The following is a 27,363-nucleotide window of genomic DNA, read 5'->3' on the forward strand; positions in this document are numbered from 1 at the left end:
CTTCTCTTTAAAAATATATGAAAAAGGTAACCTTAACCCTAACTACTTATTTTAAAGTGTTTGATCTGGTGCATAACACTGCAGCCAGATAGAGGAAACTTCAGTATCGGAGGAGTCACCACTTAACACTGATCAGTGAAATTATTATCAAATGTCACCAGTTCTGACCTCAGGATGAAAAATTTATGAAGTAACTAACAATGACTGAACTTAAAAATTGACGATAAAAGGGCTTTGGGACATTACAAGGTCATGAATGATGCTTAATAAATACAAGCTTAATTTCCTTGGCAGACAAATATGAAGTTCATTAAGAAATTCGAAAGGACTGATTTACAAAATCTCATGAGTGTGTGTTTATTACCATTGTAAAGTTTACAGACAAGCATATTGTTAAGACAATTCACAATTAAGCGTGCGTAGGGAAGCATCACCAGTATGTTCTACTCATTACTTGCCTTTTGTAACAAAAATAGTCCTCAGATTTTAAGTCATTCATACATTTTGTACAATATTCAGCAGTACACAAAAAGGAAAGAAAAAGGCAATTAAGTTTTCAGCCACACTCGTGTACTCACATTTATGGTTTTAACAACTGGTCAAGCAAAAATCAACCTGGTTGGCATGGAGACCCTTTTAATAATTGCTATGTTAATACGCGATTCAGGGTTGGCCCACTACATCTTGACTTGGAAGCAGAACGAGGCAGACTGGCTTTAAGCAATTATATTCTAGAATTTCCCCACAATGCTTTTGTGACACTACCACCTACATCTCAATTAAAAGTAATTGCCAATTTTTGACAAGTGACATCGCCAATATTCACATTTTGTTGGTGGGTCGCTACTTGTACCTCTTTTATTAGATTTAAAATTGCAACTCCATCCCACCCATCATACTGGAGAACGTTGCACTGAGATGGAAGACGACATGCAGGTCAGACTTCAGAGTAACTAATTCAGATTAGAGGGACAAGATAAATGCACACACTTGTTACTAAAGCAAATAATATTATAGGCTGCAAACCTTCTAATAAAACATTCCTCTAAGTTATCCCTTCCCTCCAAAATATAATTTGTAAATATTTAAAACCCAGTGCTTTACAAAAAAAAAGTGGATCTTATGGGCCGCTCCCAAATTTCTCTTGTAACCAGTGCATTCTTCCATTAAAAAGAACACTCAAAAACAGAAAAAAGAAATGCAAGGGCAAACATTATTTGGCAAGTTTTAAAAAATAATTTCTGGTAAATATCAAAAAAAACTCATTGGGAGAGTGGACCGTTTAAAAAAGGATGTTTTTGGAATATAGACAGCCTGTAATTGACAGTACTTTTGTAAACAGTTGGAAGTTTTGTTTTAAAATTTTTTTTTAAAAGTGGCAAATCAAGGGGTACAACAGATTTATCGGAAAATATTCAATTGTTCCTTAGCATCATTATGAGACAGGCCATCGCTTTATCACGGTCTAAATTATGGCTACCTGCTCCCCTCAGCCAAACATCTGCATAAAAGCAAGGTGTGGGTGGGAGCACTCATTTTCAAGAGGGGCTTCTGATAACCAAGGGGGGCAAGCAGCCTGCAACAAATCAATGCAGTTCACAAGTTATTAAGCTCCAGTAGAGTTTGATCGAGCATCTGGTGCATGCTGAGATTTTCTTCTTTGGCTTGTGCCAGTTTCTCTGTTGCAAGATTAAAAGACAGACAAAAAAAACAAGTCAATGAAACGCAACACGCATTCACTCTACAGATGCCCATGCTACACTGAAGGCATGCACGTAGAACCCTGCTAGCCAGGTCAAGCCAACTGCTGTCGTGCACGGTGTAAAACACAAGTCGGAAGTGTCCTCTTTTGAAAATGAGGGCAAATCCGTAGCTACCAACGACATCCTGTTTTCCCCATGTTGTGACAGTAGCAATATGTAATTGGCTCGGACTCAGTTTGGTACATCAAGATCATGCAAGGATCCATATTAATGCAAACCCTTTGTTTTTAGGAATCAGCGACCGGTAGTTTAAGAAAATGAAACGCAAAGACGCAAGGGAATTGCATTTACAAATGCACGATCAGCTGGTTAGACCGTTACAAACTAAGTGCTAGCATGAACAAAAAACATTACTGCAAGCATATTGGGTAACCAGTCAAAAACCGTATACAACACAATGCCAGCTTACAGTGCTTGCACTTAAACAAGTGTTCTCCTATAGACTAGTTCACTTACCGGGAAATCTAAAATTCAGAGAGTTTGAATAAATTAGCAAGCTGGCTAAGTTACATTACACCAATGGTTTAAGCAAGTAATCTAATTTGACAGGAAATCCAAAACTAGTCAGAGGAGAAAGTACAGCAGTCAGCAGATTATTAAAAAGGTTAGAAACCAGGCTAAATACCACCCCTCAAAAATCAGGCACTCAGGTCATTCAAGGCCAGCTTAAGCTCATTAGCAAGAAGACGGTTTTGCTCAAGTTGATGGTACAGGCGATCTTCAGGATCCACAGTCAGGTTAGAAGGAAACAAAAGCAGAAGAGTTGAGGTTAAGCGAGAGAGCACAAGGCAGGAAACCAACAAGGCAGGAAACCAGCAAAGCTCAACGTCAAAAAACCAAATCTCATGAATACACAACTCCAACCTGCAGAGTGTTGAAACACTATACCATTACTTATAGTCTAAGAAAACATGCCCCAACACAAACCATTACACATCTACAAAAGACCAGAGACTGAAACACATTTTGGATTTTGCTATTTGAAACATAACACAATCAAATTTCATTTTGTTGGACATTGGTTCCAAGAATTGAAGATTCTGATGACACCAAAGTTATATAAAAAAATGTGAAACCTCTGCAAAACAGCATTTGTGGAACTATAATCAAAGTAAGCATTTTTGTGAACTTTGAAACTCATTTAATATAATAACTATCTTTTGATCGGTCCTTAATTTCAAGGTTTGGGGGGGGGGGGGGGTGTGGGGGGGAGGTGGAAGAGATGGATTTGATTCTATGTGCTTATAAGTAACTTATATATTTGCATTCATTAAGACTCTCACTTTGAGACAGTCCATCTTCAGCTGTCCAGACGATATTAAATGTCAAATGTACAGTTTGGGACTGAAGTCAATTGTTATCACAAAGTAATTAAAAAGTCTAATGAAATAGAATCCTTTATATCCACATGACTAAAACAGAAGGGGACAGAAGTTCCATTTCAGTCATATGAAGCCTGGCTAGACCACATCTGGAGTTACGGTGAACAGTTCTGGGGCTCTGCACCTTAGGAAAGGTGCATTTAACTTAAAGCCAGTACAGCATAGTCTTACCAAAAGGAGAGCTACAGTCCAAGGTTAAATCACAAGGATAGATTGGGCATGTTTTCCAATGAAAGATAATTAAAAATGAAAAAAAAAGTCGACTTTTCTCTCTCTCCAATGATACCAGATCTGCTGAGTATTCCCAGCATTTTCTTTTGTTACAGATTATGATTGTTTCCAGGCATTTGGGAGGTTAAAGGGTAATTTGGATAAATAGATCGGACTGAGAAAATATCTGTGTCCCCCAGTTGGGAGTCCACGACTAGGGGCTAGAATCTTTTCAGGACTGAAATTCGGAAAATTTTGCACTCTAAGATCGGGAATCTCTTTTGCAACTGGCAATTGATCTGTTCCTCTTCAAACAGAGACTGACAGGCTTTTTGTTAACTGAAAGCTTTTAAAGGGATATGGGGGAAAGGCAGGTATAATGAAGCTAGGTCACAGGTCAGTCATAGTCATAGAGAAATCGAGTCAGAGATGTGCAGACTCATCCATGCATACCAATTATCCTAAATTAATCTAGTTCCATTTGCCAGCATGTGGTCCATATCCCTTTAAACCCTTCCTATTGAGCTAATTCAACGGCAGAACAGATGAGAGAGAGAGAGAGAAAAAGAGAAAGAGAGAGGCTAAAGGCCATACTTCTTATCCTAGGTTATTGGTCAGGCTGGGTTTTGGTACACTGAACTGGTTTAATCCAGTAGGGGCTCATGGACAATTTGTCCAGTCCATAATCTCTCAATTTGTCCAATCCATAATTTGACAATTTGTCCTGGTGGGATTTGAACTCACATCTGCTGGTACAGAGTACAATGCCCTCTTTCTATGGAGAGGCCGACAGCAGGATTTAAAAGAATGACCAAACCAGTTACTGATAACCAAGCAGCAAAAGGGAAGGCAGAGCAGACATTGTGGTCTGTATAGATCGTAAAACTCTCAACTTTGGTTCACTAAATATGAATACCAAAGGTCCCACCTCTCGAATCAGACATGACAATAAAACAGATAGATCTTTGCATAAAAGAGAAACTCTAGAACAACTACTGAAACAGTTCCCAACAATTCTGAGGCTATGCTGCCATTTTTCCATCTCACTAAAAGAAACAATAAAAAATTGTTGAGTGTGCAAGTCAGTTGATGATTCAATGTCTGCAAGGGTCATCTGAGTATCTCCAGAAGTAATAGTGTTGCACATAAACTGTGGACCTTGCAAAGAAATGGGACAAGACAGCAATCATGGTTTATTTTTGGATACCAGTGACACCAAGGGACAGTGTGGGACAATGGCCAGTGGAGTTCAGAGGTTGAGGTGTCTTACTGCAGTTATACAGGGCCTTGGGGAGATTGCATCTGGGAGTGGACTCTACAGCTTGGATCTCCATGCCTAAGGGAGAATGTACTCACTATAAAAGGGAGGGTAGTGGAGATTTACTAGATTGAATGGCAGGATGTTGAATCATAAAATCCCTAGTGTGGAAGCAGGCAATTTGCCCCATCGAGTCCACACTGCCCCTCCTAACAGCATCCCACCCAGACCCACCTCTGAATGAGGAGTGGTTGATTCAACTTGGGCCTGTATTCATGAGAGTTTAGATGGGTCACAGGGGATCTATTGAAAATGTATAAAAATCTAACAGGGCTGGACAGAGGAGATGCAGGGAAGATGCTCCCCCTAGTTGCGAAGCCTAGAACCAGGAGTCACAGTCTTAGGGTTTGGGGCAGGCCATTTAGGACCAAGATGAGGAAATATTTCTTCACTTAAAGGGTGGTGAACCTGTTGAATTTAACAGTTACACAAGGCTGTGAAGGCCAAGTCATTAGAATGTTGATAAAAATCATTATTAAACACATTTTAAAGATATTAAAGGCATCAATGAATTTGGAGAGAGATGAGGAATATAGTGTTGAAATAAAGGAGGCGTCCTGATCATAGTCAACTGGCACAAAGGGTCAAATGACTCCTATGTCATGATCAAATGCAAGAAGGAAAGAAAATGGTGAGAAAACTAAGGTTTATAGTCTGACTAGATGGTGATCAAAAGAGCTGGGCGGTAGTTGATTTTCAAAAGGTGAGTGCCTGAGGCAGAGAGAGATGATGCAGCCTTTCTGAAAAAGGGAAACGCTGATGAATATTTCCATCAGGGAAACATGTCAGGATTATGGGAAAAGAACAAAGCAAAGGGATTGTCTTGGATTGATGTTGTATAAAGCCAGCAGACCTGATAGGCTGAATGATTTCCTTCCAAGCTGCCGATGTGAATGCTTCCACAATGTGGAATTCTAGGTGAGAGAAGAGTTAAATCTCTAGAAAAATCAAAATACAGCAAGATAGCAAAACAGATTTTGCGCCGATGTTTAGAAGAGTCTGCCAAGTAAAGCAAGAGGCAGAAATACTGGGATTATTCCAAATCCATCAAGGTAACCAACACAGTAGGACGGCTGGCTATATTCATGGTTCCTGACTGTATAAACTAAAGTGGCCCCATGTAAGAAACAAAACCAAAATTATTCAAAAAGGCAGAAGGTTTGAAGTGAATTGTGTGCAAACTCAAGGGGTTAATTCTACCAACTGAGAGTGTGCCTTGGCCACTGGGAGTGGGTGTAACAAAATGGCAGTTGCAATTACACCTCCTTATCTCTGACCGGAACTCATTTCCTCCCATATATCATGGGGCCTTGGAATTACTTGTGATCTTTGCAGGAACACAGCTCTTGCTGGCAGAAGTAGCCCCTTCAAGCATGGTCTTATTAACTAGAATCATCATAGAATCCCTGCAGTGTGGAAACAGGCCATTCAGCCCAACAAATCCACACCGACCCTCTGAAGAGTATCCCATTCAAACCCATTCCCCTTTACTCAACATTTTTCCCTGACTAATGCACCTAACCTACACATTCCTGAACACTATGGGCAATTTAGCATGGCCAATTCACCAGATGGATTCCTGGGAGGACAGATTTGATGTGTGAGGAGAGATTAGGTGGACTGAGCTGGAGTTTAAAAATATGAAAGTGGATCTCACCGAAACAAGATTCAGACAATGCCGGACCGACTGAGGACAAGGATGATAGTCTCCCTGCCTTTCAGAGTATGGGAGTTGTCTAGAACAAAGGGTCATGCTTTCAGGGTTTGGACTGAGATGAGGAGAAATTTCTTCACTCAGAGGGTGGTGAACCTATGAAATTCTCTATCATATAAGACAATGGGAGGCCAAGTATACTGAAGAAATAAAAAGGTAAGTCACCATAGGGCTGCTCTCCCATTAGAAAGAGAGGACTGGCAGTGGTTTAACCGGAGGGTCCCCATGCCTTAAGGGAGGAAAGAGGTTGAAAAGGCAGGCCCCTTCATGGTAACCTCAGCTGGTGTAGGAATTGAACCCACACTGTTAGACTACTTTGCATTGTAAACCAGCTACCCAGCCAACTGAGCCAACCAACCCCCTACCTCTATTGTGAAATAGATTTCTAGACAATAGAAGCATCAAGGAGTATGGGAAAAGAGAACATGGCTTTGAGTTGATTTGTCAATCAGGATTATACCGGATGACAGGAGAGGTATTGCTGGAATGTTAATCCAGAGACCCAGGTAATGCTCTGGGGACCTGACTTCAAATCCTCCCACTGCAGATGGGGCAATTTGTATTCAATAAAAATCTGGAATTAAGAGTCTAATGATGAGCATGAAACCATTGCTGACATTGGAGAACCCCATCTGGGTTCACTAAATATCCTTTAGGGAAGGAAACTGCCATCCTTACCTGGTCTGGCCTATACTTGACTCCAGACCAACAACAATGTGGTTGACTCTTAACTGCCCTCTGGGTAATTAGGGATGGGCAATAAACGTTGGCCTTGCCAATGATGCCCTCATCCCATGAATGAACAAAAAAAAAACAAAAGGAGGCTCAGTGGACCAAATGGCCTATTCTTGCTTCAAGGTCTGTCTTTAAGCTTGCTGACTTCAAATCAATCCCATCCCTCTCCAAAGTTCAACTGAATCAGGATATGAATGAGGTTTGCATATGTAAATAATTCACAGCACCACTCTGTTCAAATTATTGAAACCGTGGACCACAGACCAAGAAACACTAAGTGAGGTCACCTCTGGAACTGAGCTCACACCGACTTGGAAAGCAGACTGAGAACATCAGACATAATCCAGGGCTCAAACTGAAAAGCAGCATAAACCCCAGAAATTCCAACTCCTCTTCCAAAAAAGAGAAAAACCCGCAAGTAAATTAAACAAAGTAAATGCAGAGGGAAAATCATTTTTATCAAAAAAAGTAAGTCTTCATGTTGTGCCCTTCATCAGAAGTGTAAGACTGTCAAGCATATGGTACTGGAAAAGCACAGAAGGTCAGGCAGCATCTGAGGAGCAGGAGTGTCGGCGTTTCCTGATGAAGGGCTTTTGCCTGAAATGTCGACTCTCCTGCTTTTCCAGCACCACACTCTCCACTCCGATCTCCAGCATCTGCAGTCCTCATTCTCGCCAAACTGTTGTACGTGTGCTGACCTGGTGTGGACTCCCTCACAGATGCCAGCACACCCGCCATGTTTCCAATATGAAAATTCACCAAAAGAAATCCAATAGTTATCTGCAACTGGGCAGTCTTGGTGTATTTTACAGCTTGGCCCCATTCAAATTGTGAATTTATGCAACAGGTATTTCTCACGAATCTGACAAAACGTTAACAGAAGTACCTTTCACAACAATCCAAAATCAGTGGACTCACTATAACAGATTAATGACCAACTGCTTGGAATTAAGATGGAGGAGTGTGCAGGGAGGTGAGGAATGTTATATAAGAGTGATACTAAATCATATATTGTTGACTATGGAGAGTAACAAGGACACAGGCAGGGAAAGGGTCAGTTTTATTCGAGGGACACAGACAGACCAAGCGAGAGGATCTCCAACCCCTGTCTAGTTTTGTTTCATAAATCTTGTTCAGCTTCAAACTTACATTTCTTTCATTCCTACATGAATGATTCTTAGCATGTGTAAACAGTCCACACTCCCATTAATGATTAAATAATCTCTAGCCAAAACAGTGGTGTAATCACTTACCTAATGCAAAAGGAGGGTGGGGAGAATGAGAGCACACTACTGCATTCACAATAATCACCATATTTTATTCCTGGGCTTTAGTTCACTGCTTCCCAACACTTTTCAGGAAGGAGTGGGAGGACAGCTAAACTGACTGGTATAATGGAGTCAGAGCTCTGTGACAGCCAGTACTGCCTCTGAGCTCATGACCTACTTAGGGTCCTCATCTCCACTTTGGGAAGTTCAGCTTTAGCATCTTCCTGGGATGACACAGTCCAGCAAGGAATGAGGCTGGTTCAATGGAAGGAGAATAGCAATAACCCTTGTCCAGTCAATTCCGTTCACCTCAAAACAAACCTTTTCAAACTTCATTAAAAACAAGAAAAAAATAATTCTGGTCATGCCTGTGGTTTTCCTATAAGCTGTTGGTTACAGCAGTGCCTTGGGAGATGAAAGTTCAATTCTGGAGGTTTGCTCAGCCCTTGAAACTGTGCGTGTAGACAGACCTACTCAATAAAGTAACTCCCTATAATCGTTAACCAGGGATTGCTCCTGCAATGCATAGACAAATAGGTTGCAAATTAGCCACAATAGCAACTTCCTCAACATTCAATGACCTAACTGGCTCCACGATGCATAGTGAGGGTCAGGAATAGCTACAGATAGACAAGGTTGATGTATGTGATGGGGAATTGTGCTGACAAAAGGCATTCACATCATTATCAGCAGATGTACCACCACACCTGAGCATTCAAAGATGCTCATGACCCAGCTCAGGGGCCAACACTCTCCAATTCAGCCTTCTCATTGACAGGTCAATGATCAAAATTGCTCATAGAATCCCTATACGTACACCCTGTCCCTGTAACCCCACATTTCCCATGGCCAATCCGCCTAACCTGCACATCTTTGGACTGTGGGAGGAAATCCACGCAGACACAGGGAGAATGCGCAAATTCCACACTGAGTGTCACCAGAGGCTGGAATCGCTGGTGTTGAGGTGGCAGTGCTAATCACCGTGCCACCTCACCTCATCCTTATACTTCAGAACTACTGAAGCAGCATTCTTCATGTGGACAGTTTTGATTACACTCCCCCAACCCTAAACGAGCTTCCAGTTGCCTGGCACTTCAACACACCCTGTTCCCCAGCCAACAGCTGTGTCTCAGGTTTGCTGCAGTGCTCCATTGAAGCTCAGTGCAAGGTGGAAGAACAGCATCTCATTTGTTGCCTGGCGACCCTGCAGCTTTCAGGACTCAATATCGAGTTCAGTAATTTTCAGGTCTGAGCACCTACTCCTACATCCTTACCCTAACCCCAGACACCAGGCTTGGTCTTCACATGGATTGCTTTCATGATAGCCAACCCATTTTCACCCACTGAAGGGGGGTTTTCTTTCTCCCTGGCTCCCCAATATTTCTTCCTTCATCTGCCCAACTGCCGTCATCTCTCTCTCTCTCTCTGGGCTATATCTCCATTTATCATTTGCAGCTTTTGAAAAGCCCAACTTCCTCATCGTCAGCCTTTTCCTAACCACAGACAGTTCTGAAGGTTCACCCAAAACATTAACTCTGCTTTCTCTCCACAGATGCCTTCAGACCTATTGAGTTTCTTGAGCTGTTTTCCCATTAGTCACTTGGCCCTCATCAGACACATTGAGAACAGATACATTTACCTGAAGGATGGATTTCACTTTACAAATAATTCCAATATTGCACTTGCAGCACAGATACAGGTCTTCTGGTTAATGCTCTACATCAATTTCATATAACTTTCACAGACTCAGCATTTGGACTCAACAGATCATCACTGCAGTAATCCTGATATACCGTCATTGCTACTTTAGAAGGAACTGGGAAAAGTCCAGGGGAAAAAAAAAGTGATAGATTGAAACAGGACATTTAACCTCACTCAGTTTTAACTAAACTAGCTTGAAGTTTCTCAAAGATACATGTTCATTAAACGTAAGATTTGTTTTCAAAATCAAATACAACTGTAATTGTTTGCAGTCCATTTCTTCATTCCATTATTTATAACGGAAGCAACATCTTCAAATTTAGTCTTTATGCCATCATCTTTTTTAAAAAAAATCAGAAGTCAGGTGACACCAGGTTATAGTCCAACAGGTTTATTTGAAATCCCAGGCTTTCAGAGCAGTGTTCAAATAAACCTGTTGGATCATAACCTGGTATCTTGTGACTTCTGACTTTGTCCATCCCAGTCCAACATCAGCACCACTACATCATTTAAAAAAAAAGTCAGGCTTATCTTGCGACTCGAATACTTGAACGGTGTGCTCATGAACAAAGATCACTAGTTAAATTCAGCATTATGTCAAGTCACGTAGCTTCCTCAAGTCTCCATTCAACGCTGGCAAAAGTCTACACACACACACACACACGTGGAGGGATAAAGAGCAGCAGCCACAAAAGCATTCTTTCCAGTGTAAAGCATTACCTCAGCTTTATTTTTCAAACTTGCAGCTCAATAATAAATTAAAGAAATGGCAGAAGGATGCAGTTGATCTATAAAGGTGTTTATTTTACATTTAGGCTATGAAGAAAGACACTGTACAATGAAGAGAGTGACTGATGTTACTGAAAGCCTGAAATAGCTGCTAACGACAGCTAGAGCTAGAGATTCAGCCCATTTAAAACCTTGAGTGAAGGAGGATTCAGAAACAACAAAAGCCAGCAGATTGGCGATGTCTTTGGCATTGCAGTGAAGCAGTTTATCTGCGTGAGAAAGAGGTACAAAATAAACAAGAAAGCAATGAATGACAGAAACAGATGAAAGCAGAAGGCAAAACCAAAACGCGAACTACAAAAGGAATGAGGAAAAACAAAAAAAAGAATTCAAACTACTTTGGCCAATTTCTGATTTGAAGTTCAGGATAAAATCATACCAAGCTGAAGGTTTTGGAAGAACAACGTTTTCTAGTTTAAGAGCGAACCAACTGTATTTCAATTTGCAGAAGTCAGGTACTGCTGCCTCTGCTGGTACCCAGCTGTCACTGGTTAATTTGCATCTGGAAATGTTTAACACACTTAAAATAAAATACTTCCATAAAGTCTGTTCTCAGCTTGATATGGCTTAACAGAGGTCAATGATGCAAAACTCCCACAGTATACAGGATGTACTAGTCTATAATGAAACAGACTAGGAAGAAAAGAAGTTTGATTTTGTCATTCCACCTCCCTTTCACACTTGGCCCTCTCCTGTGTCCCTCTGAATATTTCCCTCTAATGTTCCACCCTTTGAGCCACAGGATTCCACAATGCACTGTCCTGTAGAAGATGCTAGGGGAGAGCTTGCTTCTCATCCACAGGTGAGCCTGTTGCCTCAAACAAAAAGTGCAAGTTTTCCAACAGTGCAAAAGCACACATGGATGAAAACTTTGGGTCATTACTAAGGTGTGCCCTGCAAATGAAAGTGTAATTTACTTGCTGATTCATGCCAATTTGGAACTGACAAGCCATCGCAATACACCACCTGCACACAGCCACGGATTGAGAAAATTTTAAAAAAAAATAGCAATCACGCAAATTTGTTCTTCAAGAATCTCAATGACTACTTTCTACAAACATTACAATTTAAAAGTATGAGGGATGAGAACACTTCAAACAATGGAGAGGAGTTGCAGAGCTAGCACAGGGCCTGCATGTTCAGCTTGCTTTTTGTGTAGAGATGGTTACGAGTCACTTTCCTGGTATTCTTTCATTTGTTTTTGCAATTAACCTGCTCAGTTATGCAACATCCTCTGTGTGAAAAAGTTGCCCCTAGGTCCCTTTTAAATCTTTCCCCTCTCATCATAAACCTATTCCCTCTAGTTCTGGACTTCCCCACCCTGGGGAAAAGACCTTGGTTATTCACCCTATCCACGCCCCTCATGATTTTATAAACTTCTAGAGGTCACCCCTCAGTCTCCAGTGCTACAGAGAAAATAGCCCCAGCCTCTCCCGATAGCTCAAACCCGGCAGCATGCTTGTAGATCCCTTGTAATTCCAAAATATTCATGGACCTCATTTCCAACGGAGCAGGTGGGGCTTAGAGTCATAGAGTCATAGAGACGTACAGCATGGAAACAGACCCTTTGGTCCAACCTGTCCATGCCGACCAGATATCCCAACCCAATCTAATCCCACCTGCCAGCACCCAGCACATATCCCTCCAACTCCTTCCTATTCATATACCCATCCAAATGTCTCTTAACTGTTGCAATTGTACCAGCCTCCACCACATCCTCTGACAGCTCATTCCATACACGTACCACATTAAAAAGTTGCCCCTTAGGTCTCTTTTATATCTTTCTCCTCTCACCCTAAACCTATGCCGTCTAGTTCTGGACTCCCAACCCCAGGGAAAAGACTTTGCCTATTTGCCCTATCCATGACCCTCAGAATTTTGTAAACCTCTATAAGATCACCCCTCAGCCTCTGACACTCCAGGGAAAACTGCCCCAGCTTGTTCAGCCTCTCCCTATAGCTCAAATCCTCCAACCCTGGCAACATTCTTGCAAAGCTTGAACCCAGAGATCCTGGTCCAGGAGGTAGGAACACTACTACTACACCACAAGAACCCCATCCCTTTCCTCTGAGTGTAGTGACAATTCAAGCACATGCAGCTGATTGACCTCCTTCAGTGCCACACTGTTCTACAATTTTCCTCTGAGTGTAGTCAATTCAAGCACATGCAGCTGATTGACCTCCTTCAGTGCCACACTGTTCTACAATTGGTCCTCCAATCTCCTCCTCCTCCTACAATTGGTCTCCTCCTTCGCGATTCATGAGATGATGCCACACCCTTTGACTCTATATTAAGCACCACTTGGTGTGGCAAAGGAACCCAGGCAGTCCTGGCTGCAAAGGGAGATGGTTGGGCCAAGGTGGCACAGGATTCCCGGCCCTCTGCTTTCTCTAGGCCCTCTCGGAGACTGGCCGAATGCTTTGTTTTTGTTTCTGTCGTGTGTTTTGGTTTCATAGCGCTCCCTGGCACTCACAGGGACAGCCCAAGTTGACCAATTACATCACTAACTCTGACCAGTGAGCTTGAGCACCTTCAAACAAAACAAACGTTTTTCAGCTCTGCACTATTTACTTCGATCTGTGGGTGGTACAAGGCATCAACTTGGGCTGTCACAGAGTCATAGAGATGTACACCAAGGAAACAGACCCTTCGAACCAACTCATCCATGCTGACCAGATATCCTAAATTAATCTAGTCCTATTTTGCCAGCAATTGATCCCTATCCTTCTAACCCTTCCAAAACATACAATGTTTAAGAGGCATCTAGAACAGTATAATTGTACCAGCCTCTACCACTTCCTCTGGCAGCTCATTCCACACACGCACCACCTTGTGTGTGAAAAAGTTGCCCCTTAAGTCCCTTTTAAATCTTTCCCCTCTCACTCTAAACCTGTGCCCTCTAGTTTTAGACTTCCCTACCCTGGGGGAAAAAAAAGACCTTGGTTATTCACCTTATGCATGCCCCTCATGATTTTATAAGCCTCCAAGGTCACTCCTCAGTCTCCAATGCTGCAGAGAAAATAGCCCCCAGCCTCTCCCCATAGCTCAAACCCGGCAACATGCTTGTAAATCCCTGGGAATTCCAAAATCTTCATGGGCCTCATTTCCAAAGCATCGGATTTTAAGCAACTTTGGATTTTTAGAACACTCCGCATTCAAGGTCATAGATTCCATATCCGCAAAATGACCAGATTTGTTGAATTCAAATTATAGTAATGTGCCATGGTGGGATTTGACCTCATAACCCCTGGGCTAGTAGCTTGGATCCATCACTTCCACCCATGTAACTGTTTTCTTAGAGTTGGAAAGTAAAAACGGCCCCTCCAACCGCCCCCCAGCAGGAATTCATACAACCGAACGATCATTCAAACTGCAACATAACCCACCAGACACAAATTTAAAGCGTGTTCCCTTTGAAACAAAGCGGATGGGCCAATGTTGACCCGAGTAGATAGAGTACTTTACAAAAGTTAACAATGTAAGCATTCAGGAGGGAAACCATCACCAATTTTGAAACGTGTAGGTATGTTGCAGATGAAATTTCACTTTTAAACTTAGTCTAAGAAATGTTAGTGCAAGAAAAATGCATTAACAAACTAAAATGCAGGAAAATGAAAAGGCACTCAAGGAGATGGTGCAGGCAGTAAGTATGGAGGAGAGTAACTAAAGGGATGAGTTTTTGAATAATATATTGATCAGTTCAATAGAAAAAAAACCTGATGTTACAGTAAATTTCTCTGTGCAAACACAACACACAAACCACACACAAACGGATACAATTGTAGCAATACAGTGATGCCCCTATCCAGAACAAACTTTATATTTTTGGCTTTTTGATTTAGTCTTTAGGCAAAACTATCTTTCCCCAAAAGCAAATGCACCTACGCATTAAAACAGAACAGAGTTAATCTGGTGAAGCGCACACAGGTTAAAATTAACCATCACTGCGGGGAAATTGTTCCATAACTTCTCCACTCCCCGACAGAGCAAACAAACACCAGAATTGAAAATGTTTAGGAAGAAAAGAACTGAACCAAGGATTTAAACAGAGTGCGCTTATGTTCAATATGCTCAAATACTGTTTTAAACAGATACTATTAAGCAAGAGGAGAAAGTGGGGACTGCAGATCAGAGTCGAGAGTGTGATGCTGGAAAAGCACGGCAAGTCAGGCAGCATCCGGGCAGCAGGAGAATTGACGTTTCAGGTATTAGTTCTTCATCAGGAATGGCTTATGCCCAAAACATCGATTTTCCTGCTCCTCAGATGCTGCCCGACCTGCTGCACTTTTCCAACACCACACTCTTGACTATTAAGCAAGAGGTGCACTTGCATTTTTAAACATGGCTGTTCTCAAGTAAAACCAGTTCAAGTAATGTTCAAGTAAAACCAGTACAGTTTGTTAAGTATGCAAACATTAGTGCACTGCAAAATTAAGTGCAGTTAAGTGCAATTAAGTGCAGTTAAGAGTTAAGGACGGGGATATAGAAAAAAAAAGTTAAGAATTAGTTTTATGGATTAAGGAAGTGCAGTATGAGGAAGTTTATTTGGAAAATCATGATAAACAGATGCAAACAGGCACAAAGAAAGAATTACATTGATGTCATATCGTTGAGAGCATGGTCCAGTTCCTCGCTGATCGCCTTGTACTTTAACTTCTGAGCATACAGTTCATCTACAGAGGCAGAAGGGGTGATGGCAAGGCGAATGTGATGACAGATAGGAGATGAAAGATCATCGCATCCGGTACAGACAGGAGAGCAGCCAAAAAGGAAGGGAGAAACAGATGTACAACCAAATAGAAATGAAAAACAAAAGAAGATGAAAAAAAAATCAGTCAGAGGGAAATGAACCAAACTGCCACTTCACGCAGAAAAGATACCTTGCCTTTTGCAAACAAGTAAACAGTTTGTCAGCCTTATAGGTAAACAAAGTCTCCAATTTCAAAGGGAACTCCTCACTGCACATTCATATCTGAATGACACAAGAAATGGTACTGCCAGGAAGAATCTCAGTTATGAAGATTGGCCACGAGGGAGAACATGGCCAGAGTGCATTTTGTTCAATCACTTTTCAATGCTAAACAACTTTCAGTAAATCCAAAACAGGGAAAGGGGCAAGAGAGAGAGAGAGAGAGAGAGAGAGAGAGAGAGAGAGAGAGAGAGAGAGAGAGAGAGAGAGAAAGAGAAAGAGAGAAGAAAAAAAAAAGAAAAAAAAAAGAGAAAAATATGAGAGAGAAAGAGAAAAATATGAGAGAGAAAGAGAAAAATATGAGAGAGAAAGAGAAAAATATGAGAGAGAAAAAGAGAGACAGATAAATAAAACAGACCAACCCAAAAATCAATCCAGGCCACTCAAGTTAGGCATAGTGCATGTTCCTAGTCACAAACCAGTAGTACTAATGGCCCTCATTAAATCAGAGGTTATTTGGGAAGTGATTTACAATCATACCTTCCAAATCATCAATGGATTTTTCCAACTTGGCGACAGACCTCTCTGCAAACTCAGCGCGAGTCTCAGCCTGAAATCATCAACAAAAAAATTACAGGAATTTGGGGCCAGCTGTCCAAAGACTCCACTGAAATCCCAAAGATCAGGTGCAATACTTCACTCACCTCCTTCAGTTTGTCACTCAGGACTTTGATTTCCTCCTCATACTTGTCTTCCTTTTGCGAATACTGAGAAGAACACGGTGGGGAGGGGTCGGAAAGAAGTAAGAAGACTTGAATCAGCAAGGGACAGGTAAACAAATTCCAACAGACCACAACCCTTCAAGAGGAATCTCATCATCCCTCCTCCACCATTACCCCAACCACCCTCAAAATCTCCAGAACAGAAGACATTCGAAGGATGTTTTCACCCAAAGTACAATGTGCTTGTAAATATCTTGTATTACTTGTAATGGCTTACATAATGGACGCAAGTTTGCTCACTGAGCTGGAAGGTTCATTTTCAGACATTTCGTCACCACACTAGGCAAGATCACTGAGCCTCCGGTGAAGCACTGGAGGCTTACTGATGATGTCACCTAGTATGATTACAAAATGTCTAAAAATTAACCTTCCAGCTCAGCGAGCAAACTTACATAGAGAACCTCAACCTAAACTACAAATCTTCTCAAAACTCGCAATTTACGTAATTATTACAAATATTCACTTCTACTTGTCCACCATGGAACTAACCCAAAGTTGTTTCCCACTCCCAAAATGAGTGTATTTTTAAATTCTTAATTCATCACTGAAGATGGTGGTATAGAGGTAACACTACTAGACGAATAAACCAGAGGGAATTCTCTGGGAGATGGATTCAAACGCCAACATTTTAACCAATTGAATTCAATGAATAAATCTGGAATTGAAAGCTAGTCTCCGAGATCTTGGGTTGAAGGGATTGTTCCTGTGCTGCACAGTTTGATGGCGAGCACAAAACCATCAAGGATAACTGCAAAAACGCATCTGGTTCATCAATGTCCTGTGGGGAAGGAAAGCTACCTTCCTCACCCAATCTGATATACATGTGACCACAGACCCACAGCAAAGAGGGACGCTTAACTGTCCTTTGTAATGGCCTTAAGCAAAAGACTTCATTCAGGCATGGCCAACAAACTTTGACCTTGCCAGCGACTCTCAAATAAATAACAGGTATAAGTGAGAATTTCAGTCTTACAATTACCTCCCACAATCTGTTGAAAAATAGGACTCTTTTAGCCAGAATCTTAGTTCTACAGTGTAGCCATTTAAACTTGCATCAATAACTTTAAAAATGTTTCACAATGCACAAAACTGAAGGAACCCGAGGAAAGTTTGGAATCTGCAGTTAAGACAGTCTATCATCACTTTTTTAAAAAAAAAATAACAATTAACGCTTCGCTGGTCAAAGCAGAGGTTTCAGCCTCTCCTACCTTATCAGCCTGAGCCTCCAGTGACTTCAGGTTGTTGGTCACAGTTTTCAACTCTTCTTCAAGCTCAGCAGATTTACTGTTTTAAGTCAGTAGATAAAACAAGAGGAGACAGAAAAAAAAACCAAACAAAAAATACCATGGAGAGAGACAGACAGAGAGTGACAGACAGAGAGTGACAGACAGAGAGTGACAGACAGAGAGTGACAGACAGAGAGTGACAGACAGAGAGTGACAGACAGAGAGTGACAGACAGAGAGTGACAGACAGAGAGTGACAGACAGAGAGTGACAGACAGAGAGTGACAGACAGAGAGTGACAGACAGAGAGTGACAGACCATTTACAAGCCAGGGAATGGGGTATGAAAGAGAGACAGACAGCATGAGTGTGAAAGAGAAAGCAAAGGAAAGAAGGAAAAATAGAGGAAATTTAACAAAACAGCTCTCAGTGTGTACAAAAAAGGTAACCTTAAAGCAGCTGATGCCTTCAGAATTGACTCCAGTTTAAATGTGTCAAATAACTTCTCACCAAGAAAGGAGGGAACAACTTCAAGAGGGAAGTCCAGAAAAGTGAGTTTACCAAAGGAAAGTGAGTTGTAAATTTTTGTTTAAAAGAATCAACTGCTTTTAGGCCACGGCTGAAGGAAACAAAACAAGATAAACAAAATAAAGTGAAGACTGAAAGTCCAACAGCAGAATGCAGAGTGGGCAGCAGAGGGAGAAAATGAGCTAAATCTTTCCTAAACATCATGGCACAACCCATTCCGCACCAGAAGTGTTTAGATAGCACCCAGTGGTGCGATGGAGCAAGGCAAGGCCATAGAGTATATTAGTTCCAGTACCTTGCTTTCTGCTGCTGCTAAAGATTTCAAGGTTTGGTCCATTATTCTAACCTCCTCTTCCACCTGGCGAGCCCGACTAACAGATCACGAGAATTGCACGTGGCCACACAGTAATGTGCAATGAAAGCATGCAGTGAAGAAGAGATAACATGTTAAACAAAAATCCCCAAAACAGACACAGCCATGGACATTTCACATCTGGATGTGTTTCATTAGTGCCTTAATTCTTTGAGTACAGGCTTTGTCGAAATCTGATTATGGTTTCTAATGATTCATTTCATAGCCAAAAAAGGGTCACATTAGAAATGATATTTTTCCATAAAGCATGATGAGATTTGCAGTCACTGTCCTCAAAGATTTAATTTTTCCAAGTGGCTTTGCACAACATGTTTCTAAGCAGGTTTTAATGCTTGGCTTTTAAAGCACGTTTAGTTTCACAGACGATGCACAGCTGTGGAAATAGTACATACGATTCAGAGAGTTCTGCCCGCTCCTCAGTCCTCTCCAGGTCACTCTCAATGATCACCAGTTTACGCGCAACCTGGAGATAAAAAAACACAAGCGTGAGTTTCGGCCAAGGTATGAGACATTATGAAATGAGCTCTCCTCGAAGACAGCATTTGCAAGTTTAGTGAAACAGAAATTTATAAACGTGCCCCCTTACAAATGGGCCCAGAAAGAGGTGCCCATTGTACCTATACTAGTTCACTGGGCATAACATAACAAGCATAATTAGCCCAAACCATTCATCCATCATCAACCTTGCTAACAGTTCTATGTCCATTTCTCTACACAGGGAGTTATTATTGAATCGGATTCCACTCCCCTTCCAGGTAGTGCAATCCAGATCACAACAGCTCACTGCATTAGAGATCTCAGCTCCTGTCCAGCTGGTTCTTCCAAACCAGTTATTGTTGAACTTTGCAACCAGTGTATAATTAATTATACACTCACTTACATCTACCAGGGACTGAAAATACAAGTCTAACAGCCTAATCAGCAAGCACTAACGTCCAAAACTGTTCAAAGGTGCAATGGGTCAACCACTGGCTTGTTGCCACTGGGACCAGGATTGCTAGCCAACACAGATTACTGGGATGAAAATCCCTCCTGTCTGTTGACTATTAAGAGATAGGACACTAGATAGAGGTTTAAATAGCAGTTTGACCCACAGTCCAAAGTGGTTAGCACTGCTGCCTCACTGCGTTAGGGACCTGGGTTTGATTCCTGCCTTTGGTGACGGTCTATGCAGAGTTTGCACGTTCACCCAGTGTCTGCGTGGGTTTCCTCCCACAGTCCAAAGATGCGCAGGTGAGGTGGATTGGCCATACTAACTTGCCCATATAGTGTTCAGGAACACACAGGCTAGGTGGGTTAGCCATGGGAAATGTGAAGCTAGAAGAATGGAAGGTGGGGTCATCTGGGTGGGATGCTCTTCAGAGCACTGGTGCAGACTCGAAGGGGCAAATGGCCTTGTTCTGCACTGTGAATGCTAACCCCCTCTAAAAATATTCCACATCAGACGGGTCGGCAAGAAACTGATGTGGAAAATGGAAAAATATCATGCTTATTTTTGAATGGGCATTCTCACAGAGAATAGATTTGAGAAATAATGAATTCTAAATTTCCTTCATTCCAACTGCAGGATTATAAAGCCTTCGGCCCTGGCCTCATCTTCCACACAGAGCAGGTGCCACGCAAAAGACCAACCTCTTCATACTTGCGGTCAGCCTCCTCTGCAATGTGCTTGGCCTCCTTAAGCTGGATCTCCTGCAGTTCCATCTTCTCCTCATCCTTCTGGGCCCTGTTCTCAATGACCTTCATGCCTCTGTACGAGAAAGGAGAGCAAAATAGCAGATGAGTGCAGAGCTACAATACATTCCCATTGCTGGTGCCATTGTGCAATGGTCAATCTTTCCTAACCCCCGCCACCAATCTTTTCACCAATGCAACTTTAGGAGATGCTTCCATTTCATTCTCAGGGAGTCTCATCATCTTGGCTTTGATGGGACATTGGGAAAATAAAACAATTGTCTCTGGCCTGGCCTTTGCACAAGATGGGTCAGCAGACACCAATTCCACCCCAGTTAGTCAATCCAAACCATTATTATCAATGGTCTCAAACTTTCATTGTCAACATTTCCCCTCCCATTGAGGGGGGGGAAAAAGAGTCAACACAACACTTCTTAATTTCCTCCTTTATACAGAGCATAAAAATTAAAATCAAGAGATTTATTGTTGAGATGCTCACTGATTATTGTACGATGTTCAGCACCATTCACAGCTCCTCAGAAATTGTAGCAGTCCATGATCAAATGGTTTAGAGGGATATAGGTCAAATTTCAGTAAACATGGCTAGTTTAGTTGGGAAACTTGGCCATCATGGACAGGTTGGACCAAAGGGTCTGTTTCCGTACTGTATGACTCTACCACCATGACAAAGATCTGGACAATATCCAGGCTTAGGCTGACAAGTGGTAAGCAACATTCACACCACACAATTGCCAGGCTCTGACCATCTCCAGTAAGGGACAATCTAACCACTGCCCCTTGACATTCAATGGTGTTACCACCACTGAGTTCCCCAGGTACCAACACCCTGATGGTTACCATTGACCAGAAACTCAACTGGACTCATCACAAACTGCAAGAGCAAACCAGGAGCCAGGAATACTGCAGTGAGTAACTCACCTTCTGACTCCCAAAAGCCTGTCCACCATCTAAAAAGGCACTTGTCATGGAATAATCCCTACTTGCCTGGATGGGTGCAGCTCTGAGCACTCAAGAAGCCTGACACCATCAAGCACATAGCAGCTCACTTGATTGGTGGTGGAGGCAGTGATGTAGTGCCAATGCTCAGTAGTGGCAGCCAGTATAATCTACAAGATGCACTGCAGAACATAGAACATAAGACATTACAGCGCAGTACAGGCCCTTCAGCCCTCAATGTTTTGCCAACCTGTGAAACCAATCAGAAGCCCACCTAATCTACACTATTCCATTTTCATCCAAATGTCTATCCGATGACCATTTAAATGCCCTTAAAGTTGGCACGTCAACTACTGTTGCAGGCAGGCTGTTCCACAGTGGTAATTCACCCAAGAACTTTAGACAGCACTTTCCAAAATCATAACCACTTCCGCCTTGAAGGACAAGGGCAGATACATGGGAACACCACCACCTGCAAGTTCCCTTCCAAACCACTCACTATCCTTGACTTGGAAATATATCACTGTTCCTTCGGTCGCTGGGTCGGAAACCTGGAATTCCCTCCCTAAGGGCATTGTGGGTCTACCTACAGCACACAAATTGCAGGGACTCAAGGAAGCAGCTCACTGCCACTTTCTCAATGGCAACTAGAGACGGGCAATAAATGTTAGCAACAACCACGTTCCAGGAGTGAATAAATAAAAGAGATGGTGATCAAAGCAGAGACTTCCCTCATACTAAGCCTTATGTTTACAATTTCAACCCTAGCAGGCAGCGTCCTACGGTGGAGTCCAGGGTAATATTCATAGAATGGTGGTCAGCACAGGTACTTGGGATAGAATGGCTCAAAGTAATTAGCCCCTAGGATGTAGCAATGATTAGACAGGTTAACAGCACGGACAGAGTTGAGCACAAAAACAACAAATCTTCATCACTCATTTTAACTTCAGCAAGCAGAACCACTGGGGAGAATTGAAGAAAATATACAACTGGTTTTCTAAAACAACCTTCAAGGCTAAGCCTGCTCTTTTGCCAACCATGGTAGCAGACTGGAAGGGGTGAAAAAGATTTTAAAAAGATAATTTCTGAAGACTTAGTCAATAATAATGCCACTTTTGGTCATAGAGATGTACAGCATGAAAACGAGACCCTTCGGTCCAACTCTTTGAGGTATTTTAGAACTTCTAAGCATTGCCTTTATAGGTCAATGAGCTCAATGTGTGCAAAAAAAATGGAGAGTAACAAAATCCTCCAACATCCTTCTCTCTTTTTAATGTTACCCTCATTCCTAACATGGCGCTGATGCCAAAGCGGCCATCCTTGTTTCTCAAAGACTGGATGATATGATGATGTTAAAAGAAATCCAGTTAAGGTCTTCTCACTTGCTAACACAAGCAGGCAGAACAGGATGGAGGGCAGAGCATCATAGAAATCAGTCAAGATACCCAATAACTGGTTGAGCACATGATTACAACATACAAGTCCCTCTCCAGCGAAAACAAATTAACCTTCCACAAATGCTAACAAGAAAGAGAACCACCTCCAGGACACGTCCAGATTTCTGACTTGGCCACATGAAATGGTGCCACTCGATGCCCACCATTTCATCTCAGGCAACTCAGCAAAATCTATCACCCAGAGACTGCCAGAACCCAGCCAGGTGTGGAACCCCAACTTCAGGGCAGGGTGTAGGATTTGAAGTGTGTAATGTCAGTTCTCCTCAAAATATTCTCGCTGAAAAGAAAAAGGGGAGTTTGCTGGAGAACATTAACCACCAGAACTCGCTGGAGTCCAATCTTTGAGAAAGCTCTTGGGAAATTCCCTATGATGCAAGGTGCTATATAACATTGTTGTGCTTTAATATCAATAAAGCTAATTAAATTTGTTCCCAAATGATTTTTAATCTAAGGAACTCTTAAAAGGGTCGTTACCGTACGTTCATATTTAAAAGACTGCAGCAAGAGTTTGCACGTGTTGGCTTTGTGATGTGGGTAGTGTCTCTGCCTCAGAACCATAAGTCCCGGGTTCAAAACCAACTCGGCCAAACGGGTGGAGGATAAACATGCAACTTCTTTGAAGATACATCAATGGTCAGCAGCAAAAACAGGAGAATCTCCTGGTCGGCTGAGAGATGGACCAAAATGGAAGGTTCTACCATCGTTGCCATAGTGCTGGGCAGTCAAAATGCACGTTGCCATGGGAACCTGGACTTGTTGAGGGAGGCTAGGTGACTGAATGGGCAGTGAGACCCAGATTTAGGGTGGGCTACTGTTTGATCCCATCCTGACTGGCAGCTTGCCATGCCCCCTAAGGGTGGCACCCTGGTCAGACCTGCCTTGGGACAGCATTCGAGAATGAGATTGGGTCACTGAGCCCTCGTGCCAGAGATAAAAGTTACGCTGGCAAAACCGCCCTCCTCACCTTTCACTCTCATCTGCAGCTTTCTCAGCTTCCTCCAGCTTCTGCAGAGCGGTGGCCAGGCGTTCCTGGGCCCTGTCCAACTCCTCCTCAACCAGCTGGATGCGTCTGTTCAGAGAGGCGACGTCTGCTTCAGCCTGGAACAGGGAGGGGAGGGAGGGCAGGAAAACAAACATTCAGTACACAGGGCAAACACCAGGTGGCGCACGTCCACCTCAGTGAGAAAGACAAAAACAAAACTGTAGATGCTGGAATCCATAGTAGACAGGCAGGAGGCTGGAAGAACACAGCAAGGCAGGCAGCATCAGGAGGGGGAGAAGTCAATGTTTCGGAAGGGTTACACCCAAAACATCAGCTTCTCCACCTCCTGATGCTGCCTGGCTTGCTGTGTTCTTCCAGCCTCCTGTCCACCTCAGTGAGTGAGCCAGGCACCTTCACCATTCATCTTCACCATTCATTGCGAAATTCCTTCTCTCTCGAAATTTTCAACTGGGATCGTCCTATGCATTTGGAATGGATAAATACAAGATTATTTTTTAAACCCAGCCCACATTAACCCCCTAATACCAGTGAGAAACAAATTTCCCCTTTTAACTCTCTTAAGCTACTTAAATAGAGGAGCTGTCCAAGAAAACAATTTGGTTTGTAACTTAATTATCCAAAAACAACCTTCAACAAATTTACTATTCAGGAGCCATGCAAGGAGTCCTAGAACATAACGCAAACTTAAGGCTGATCAAATTCAGTAACATTCTGATCCACCATTTCTAGTGTACACTTGCTTTAAAGGGGGTCATTTCAGCGAGGCCAGCATGTCCCATTGTGCTTCAGAGAACATTTCAGGAGGAATGAGATCCGGGCTGCAAAAGCCAAAAGGGATCAGTCACAGGAAAGACAATTCATAGGAAGCAAATTCCAATGATTAAATCTCTCAATCTTAAATCTTGTACAGGGGCATTGACAGCACAGAAACCGGGCATAAACCTTTGGTCTGAATGCCTTTGTTGAACCATCACACAAGACTATATGATTCAAGAGCAGAAGTAGACCATTCAGCCCACCTAATCTGCTCCACAGTTCAATGAGATCATGACTGATCTAATAATTCTCATCTCCACTTTCCTGCCTTTTCCCCTTAACCATTGATTCCCTTTCCGATTAGGGCGGAACTGTGGCTCAGTGGTTAGCAGTGCTGCCTCACAGCACCAGGGACCCGGGTTCAATTCCCACCTCGGGCAACTGTCTGTGTTGAGTTTGCACATTCTCCCAGTGTCTGCATGAGTTTCCTCCCACAATCCAAAGATGTGCAGGTCAGGTGAATTGGCAGTGCTAAATTTTCCATAGCGTTAGACGCATTAGTTAGGGGTAAGTATAGGGTAGGGGTCTGGGTGGATTACTCTTCAGAGGATCGGTGTGGACTTGTTGCGCCGAACAGCCTGTTTCCATACTGTAGGGAATCTATTTAAAAGGCATCTGGATGGGTATATGAATAGGAAGGGTTTGAAGGGATATGGGCCGGGTGCTGGCAGGTGGGGCTAGATTGGGTTGGAATATCTAGTCGGCATGGACGGGTTGGACCAAAGGGTCTGTTTCCGTGCTGTATGACTCCAATCTAATCTATCTCAGCCTTTTGATATTCTTAATGACCCAGCCCTCTACAGTAAAGAATTTTACAGTTATTATCCTCAGAAAAGATTCCTCATCTATCTTGAACATGCAACCCTTTGAACCACCCTATCTCATCTCACCCCCAGCAAGACTTTGTTTTATTTTACTCCCTAGACCATATACCTAGTTTCCCCCACAGTGCATTGACTAGTTGAGGTGAAGACAATCAATGTGGTAGCAAATGCCATGCTCTCATCACTACCTGGGTAAAAAGGGGCTTCTTTTCAATTTAATAGAGACTATGATACATTTACCCCTTGTATTTTTTGGGAGCTGGGTGGGGGAAAGCATTGAACACCGTCCCATTTGTTCACTGAAGAACAAACAGGAGTTAAACACCAATTCTCAGCCACTCAGGGAGCTATCTGCCTGAGTGCACTCCAAAGGCAATCCTACGACACATATGAAATCAGTCATTTCTTTTTTAACAAAAAAAAACGCAAGAAGGAATGTTTACTCTTACAGGTCAACAATGCATGTGCTGGGGCAGGAGAGAAGTCTTCTGCAAGTGGTGCCCCACAACATACAAGTGCCCACCCAGCAAAACGAAGGGAGGTCCAAAAGACCCAGCATCAAAGTTTGGGAGAAGATTTGTAGCTCGGGTGCTCGTTGTTGTGGTTCTGTTTGCCGAGCTGGGAATTTGTGTTGCAGACGTTTCGTCCCCTGTCTAGGTGACATCCTCAGTGCTTGGGAGCCTCCTGTGAAGCACCTCTGTGATGTTTCCTCTGGCATTTATAGTGATTTGTCTCTGCCGCTTCCGGTTGTCAGTTCCAGCTGTCGCTGCAGTGGCTGGTATATTGGGTCCAGGTCAATGTGTTTGTTGATTGAAACACATCGACCTGGACCCAATATACCGGCCACTGCAACAGACAGCTGGAACTGACAACCAGAAGCGACAAATTCAAACCACTACAAATGGTGGAGGAAACATCACAGAAGCGTTTCACAGGAGGCTCCCAAGCACTGAGGATGTCACCTAGACAGGGGACAAAACGTTTACAACACAAATTCCCAGCTCGGCGAACAGAACCACAACACCCAGCATCAAGTCCCATCTGCCTCAGGATTTGGAGATGCCGGTGTTGGACTGAGGTGGACAACGTTAAAAATCACAACACCAGATTATAGTCCGACAGGTTTATTTGGAAGTACTAGCTTTCAGAGCACTGCTCTTTCATCAGGTGGTTGTCAACTGATGAAGGAGCAGCGCTCCGAAAGCTAGTGCTTCCAAATAAACCTGTTTGACTATAACCTGGTGTTGTGTGATTTTTAACCATCTGCCTCAGAGATGTATCATAAGCTCCACCCTCCCAGCACCTCAAGTATGTATGAAACAATACTTACACAAGCAAGAAATGCCTTTGGTTTGTTTGGTGGACAGAGTTAAACTCTGATGTTTGATTATTTTCTTCCTATGCTACCCTTTAGTGGCTACTATGTACATGCACAAAGATATTTTTGTGAATAAGCACATTAGGATATTTTTACAAATAAGAACATTTTTGAAATTTTTTTAAAAATTCATTAAAATAACAACAATAGGTACAGATTTCAGTGATTTTGCACTGATTTCTGGTCAGAGAATTCAGATTTGAGGTTAGATTCCCGACAGTGTGGAAACAGGCCCTTCGGCCCAACAAGTCCACACGGGCCCTCCGAAGAGTAGCCCATCCAGACCCATTCCTCTCTGACTAATGCAGCTAACACCACGGGCAATTTAGCATGGCCAATTCACCCTTACCTGCACATCTTTGGACTGTGGGAGGAAACTGGAGCACCCGGAGGAAACCCACGCAGACACGGGGAGAGTGTGCAAACTCCAAACAGACAGTCATCAGAGGCTGGAATCGAACCTGGGTCCCTGGTGCTGTGAGGCAGCAGTGCTAACCACTGAGCCACCCACAGTTTCCTACAACTGGACAGCCATTAAATTTATCTCACCCACCAAAA

At 42.7% G+C, this 27,363-nt stretch overlaps 1 protein-coding gene across 21 annotated transcripts in view; it reads right to left on the bottom strand.

The window, feature by feature from the left end:
- Positions 1-332: 332 nt before the first annotated feature.
- tpm1 (tropomyosin 1 (alpha)) overlaps positions 333-27,363 on the bottom strand; it is a 42,030-nt gene continuing 14,999 nt past the window's right edge. For 4 of the 21 annotated variants that reach the window (XM_072553111.1, XM_072553127.1, XM_072553109.1 and 1 more), the window contains 7 exons: positions 23,749-23,882; positions 20,329-20,446; positions 19,089-19,159; positions 17,780-17,855; positions 16,494-16,556; positions 16,330-16,399; positions 333-1,679 (listed from right to left, as the gene is read on the bottom strand). In XM_072553111.1, the coding sequence (XP_072409212.1) occupies positions 1,597-1,679; positions 16,330-16,399; positions 16,494-16,556; positions 17,780-17,855; positions 19,089-19,159; positions 20,329-20,446; positions 23,749-23,882 (615 nt within the window). In that variant the 3' untranslated portion in view covers positions 333-1,596. Of the gene's footprint in view, positions 1,680-2,388; positions 2,482-10,874; positions 11,090-15,470; positions 15,554-16,329; positions 16,400-16,493; positions 16,557-17,779; positions 17,856-18,618; positions 18,695-19,088; positions 19,160-20,328; positions 20,447-23,748; positions 23,883-27,363 lie in introns of those variants that run through there. The other 17 variants (XM_072553119.1, XM_072553118.1, XM_072553126.1 and 14 more) reach the window with 7 other exon arrangements.

The sequence above is a fragment of the Chiloscyllium punctatum genome, chromosome 33, assembly GCF_047496795.1.
Source record: "Chiloscyllium punctatum isolate Juve2018m chromosome 33, sChiPun1.3, whole genome shotgun sequence".
NCBI lineage: Eukaryota > Metazoa > Chordata > Chondrichthyes > Orectolobiformes > Hemiscylliidae > Chiloscyllium > Chiloscyllium punctatum.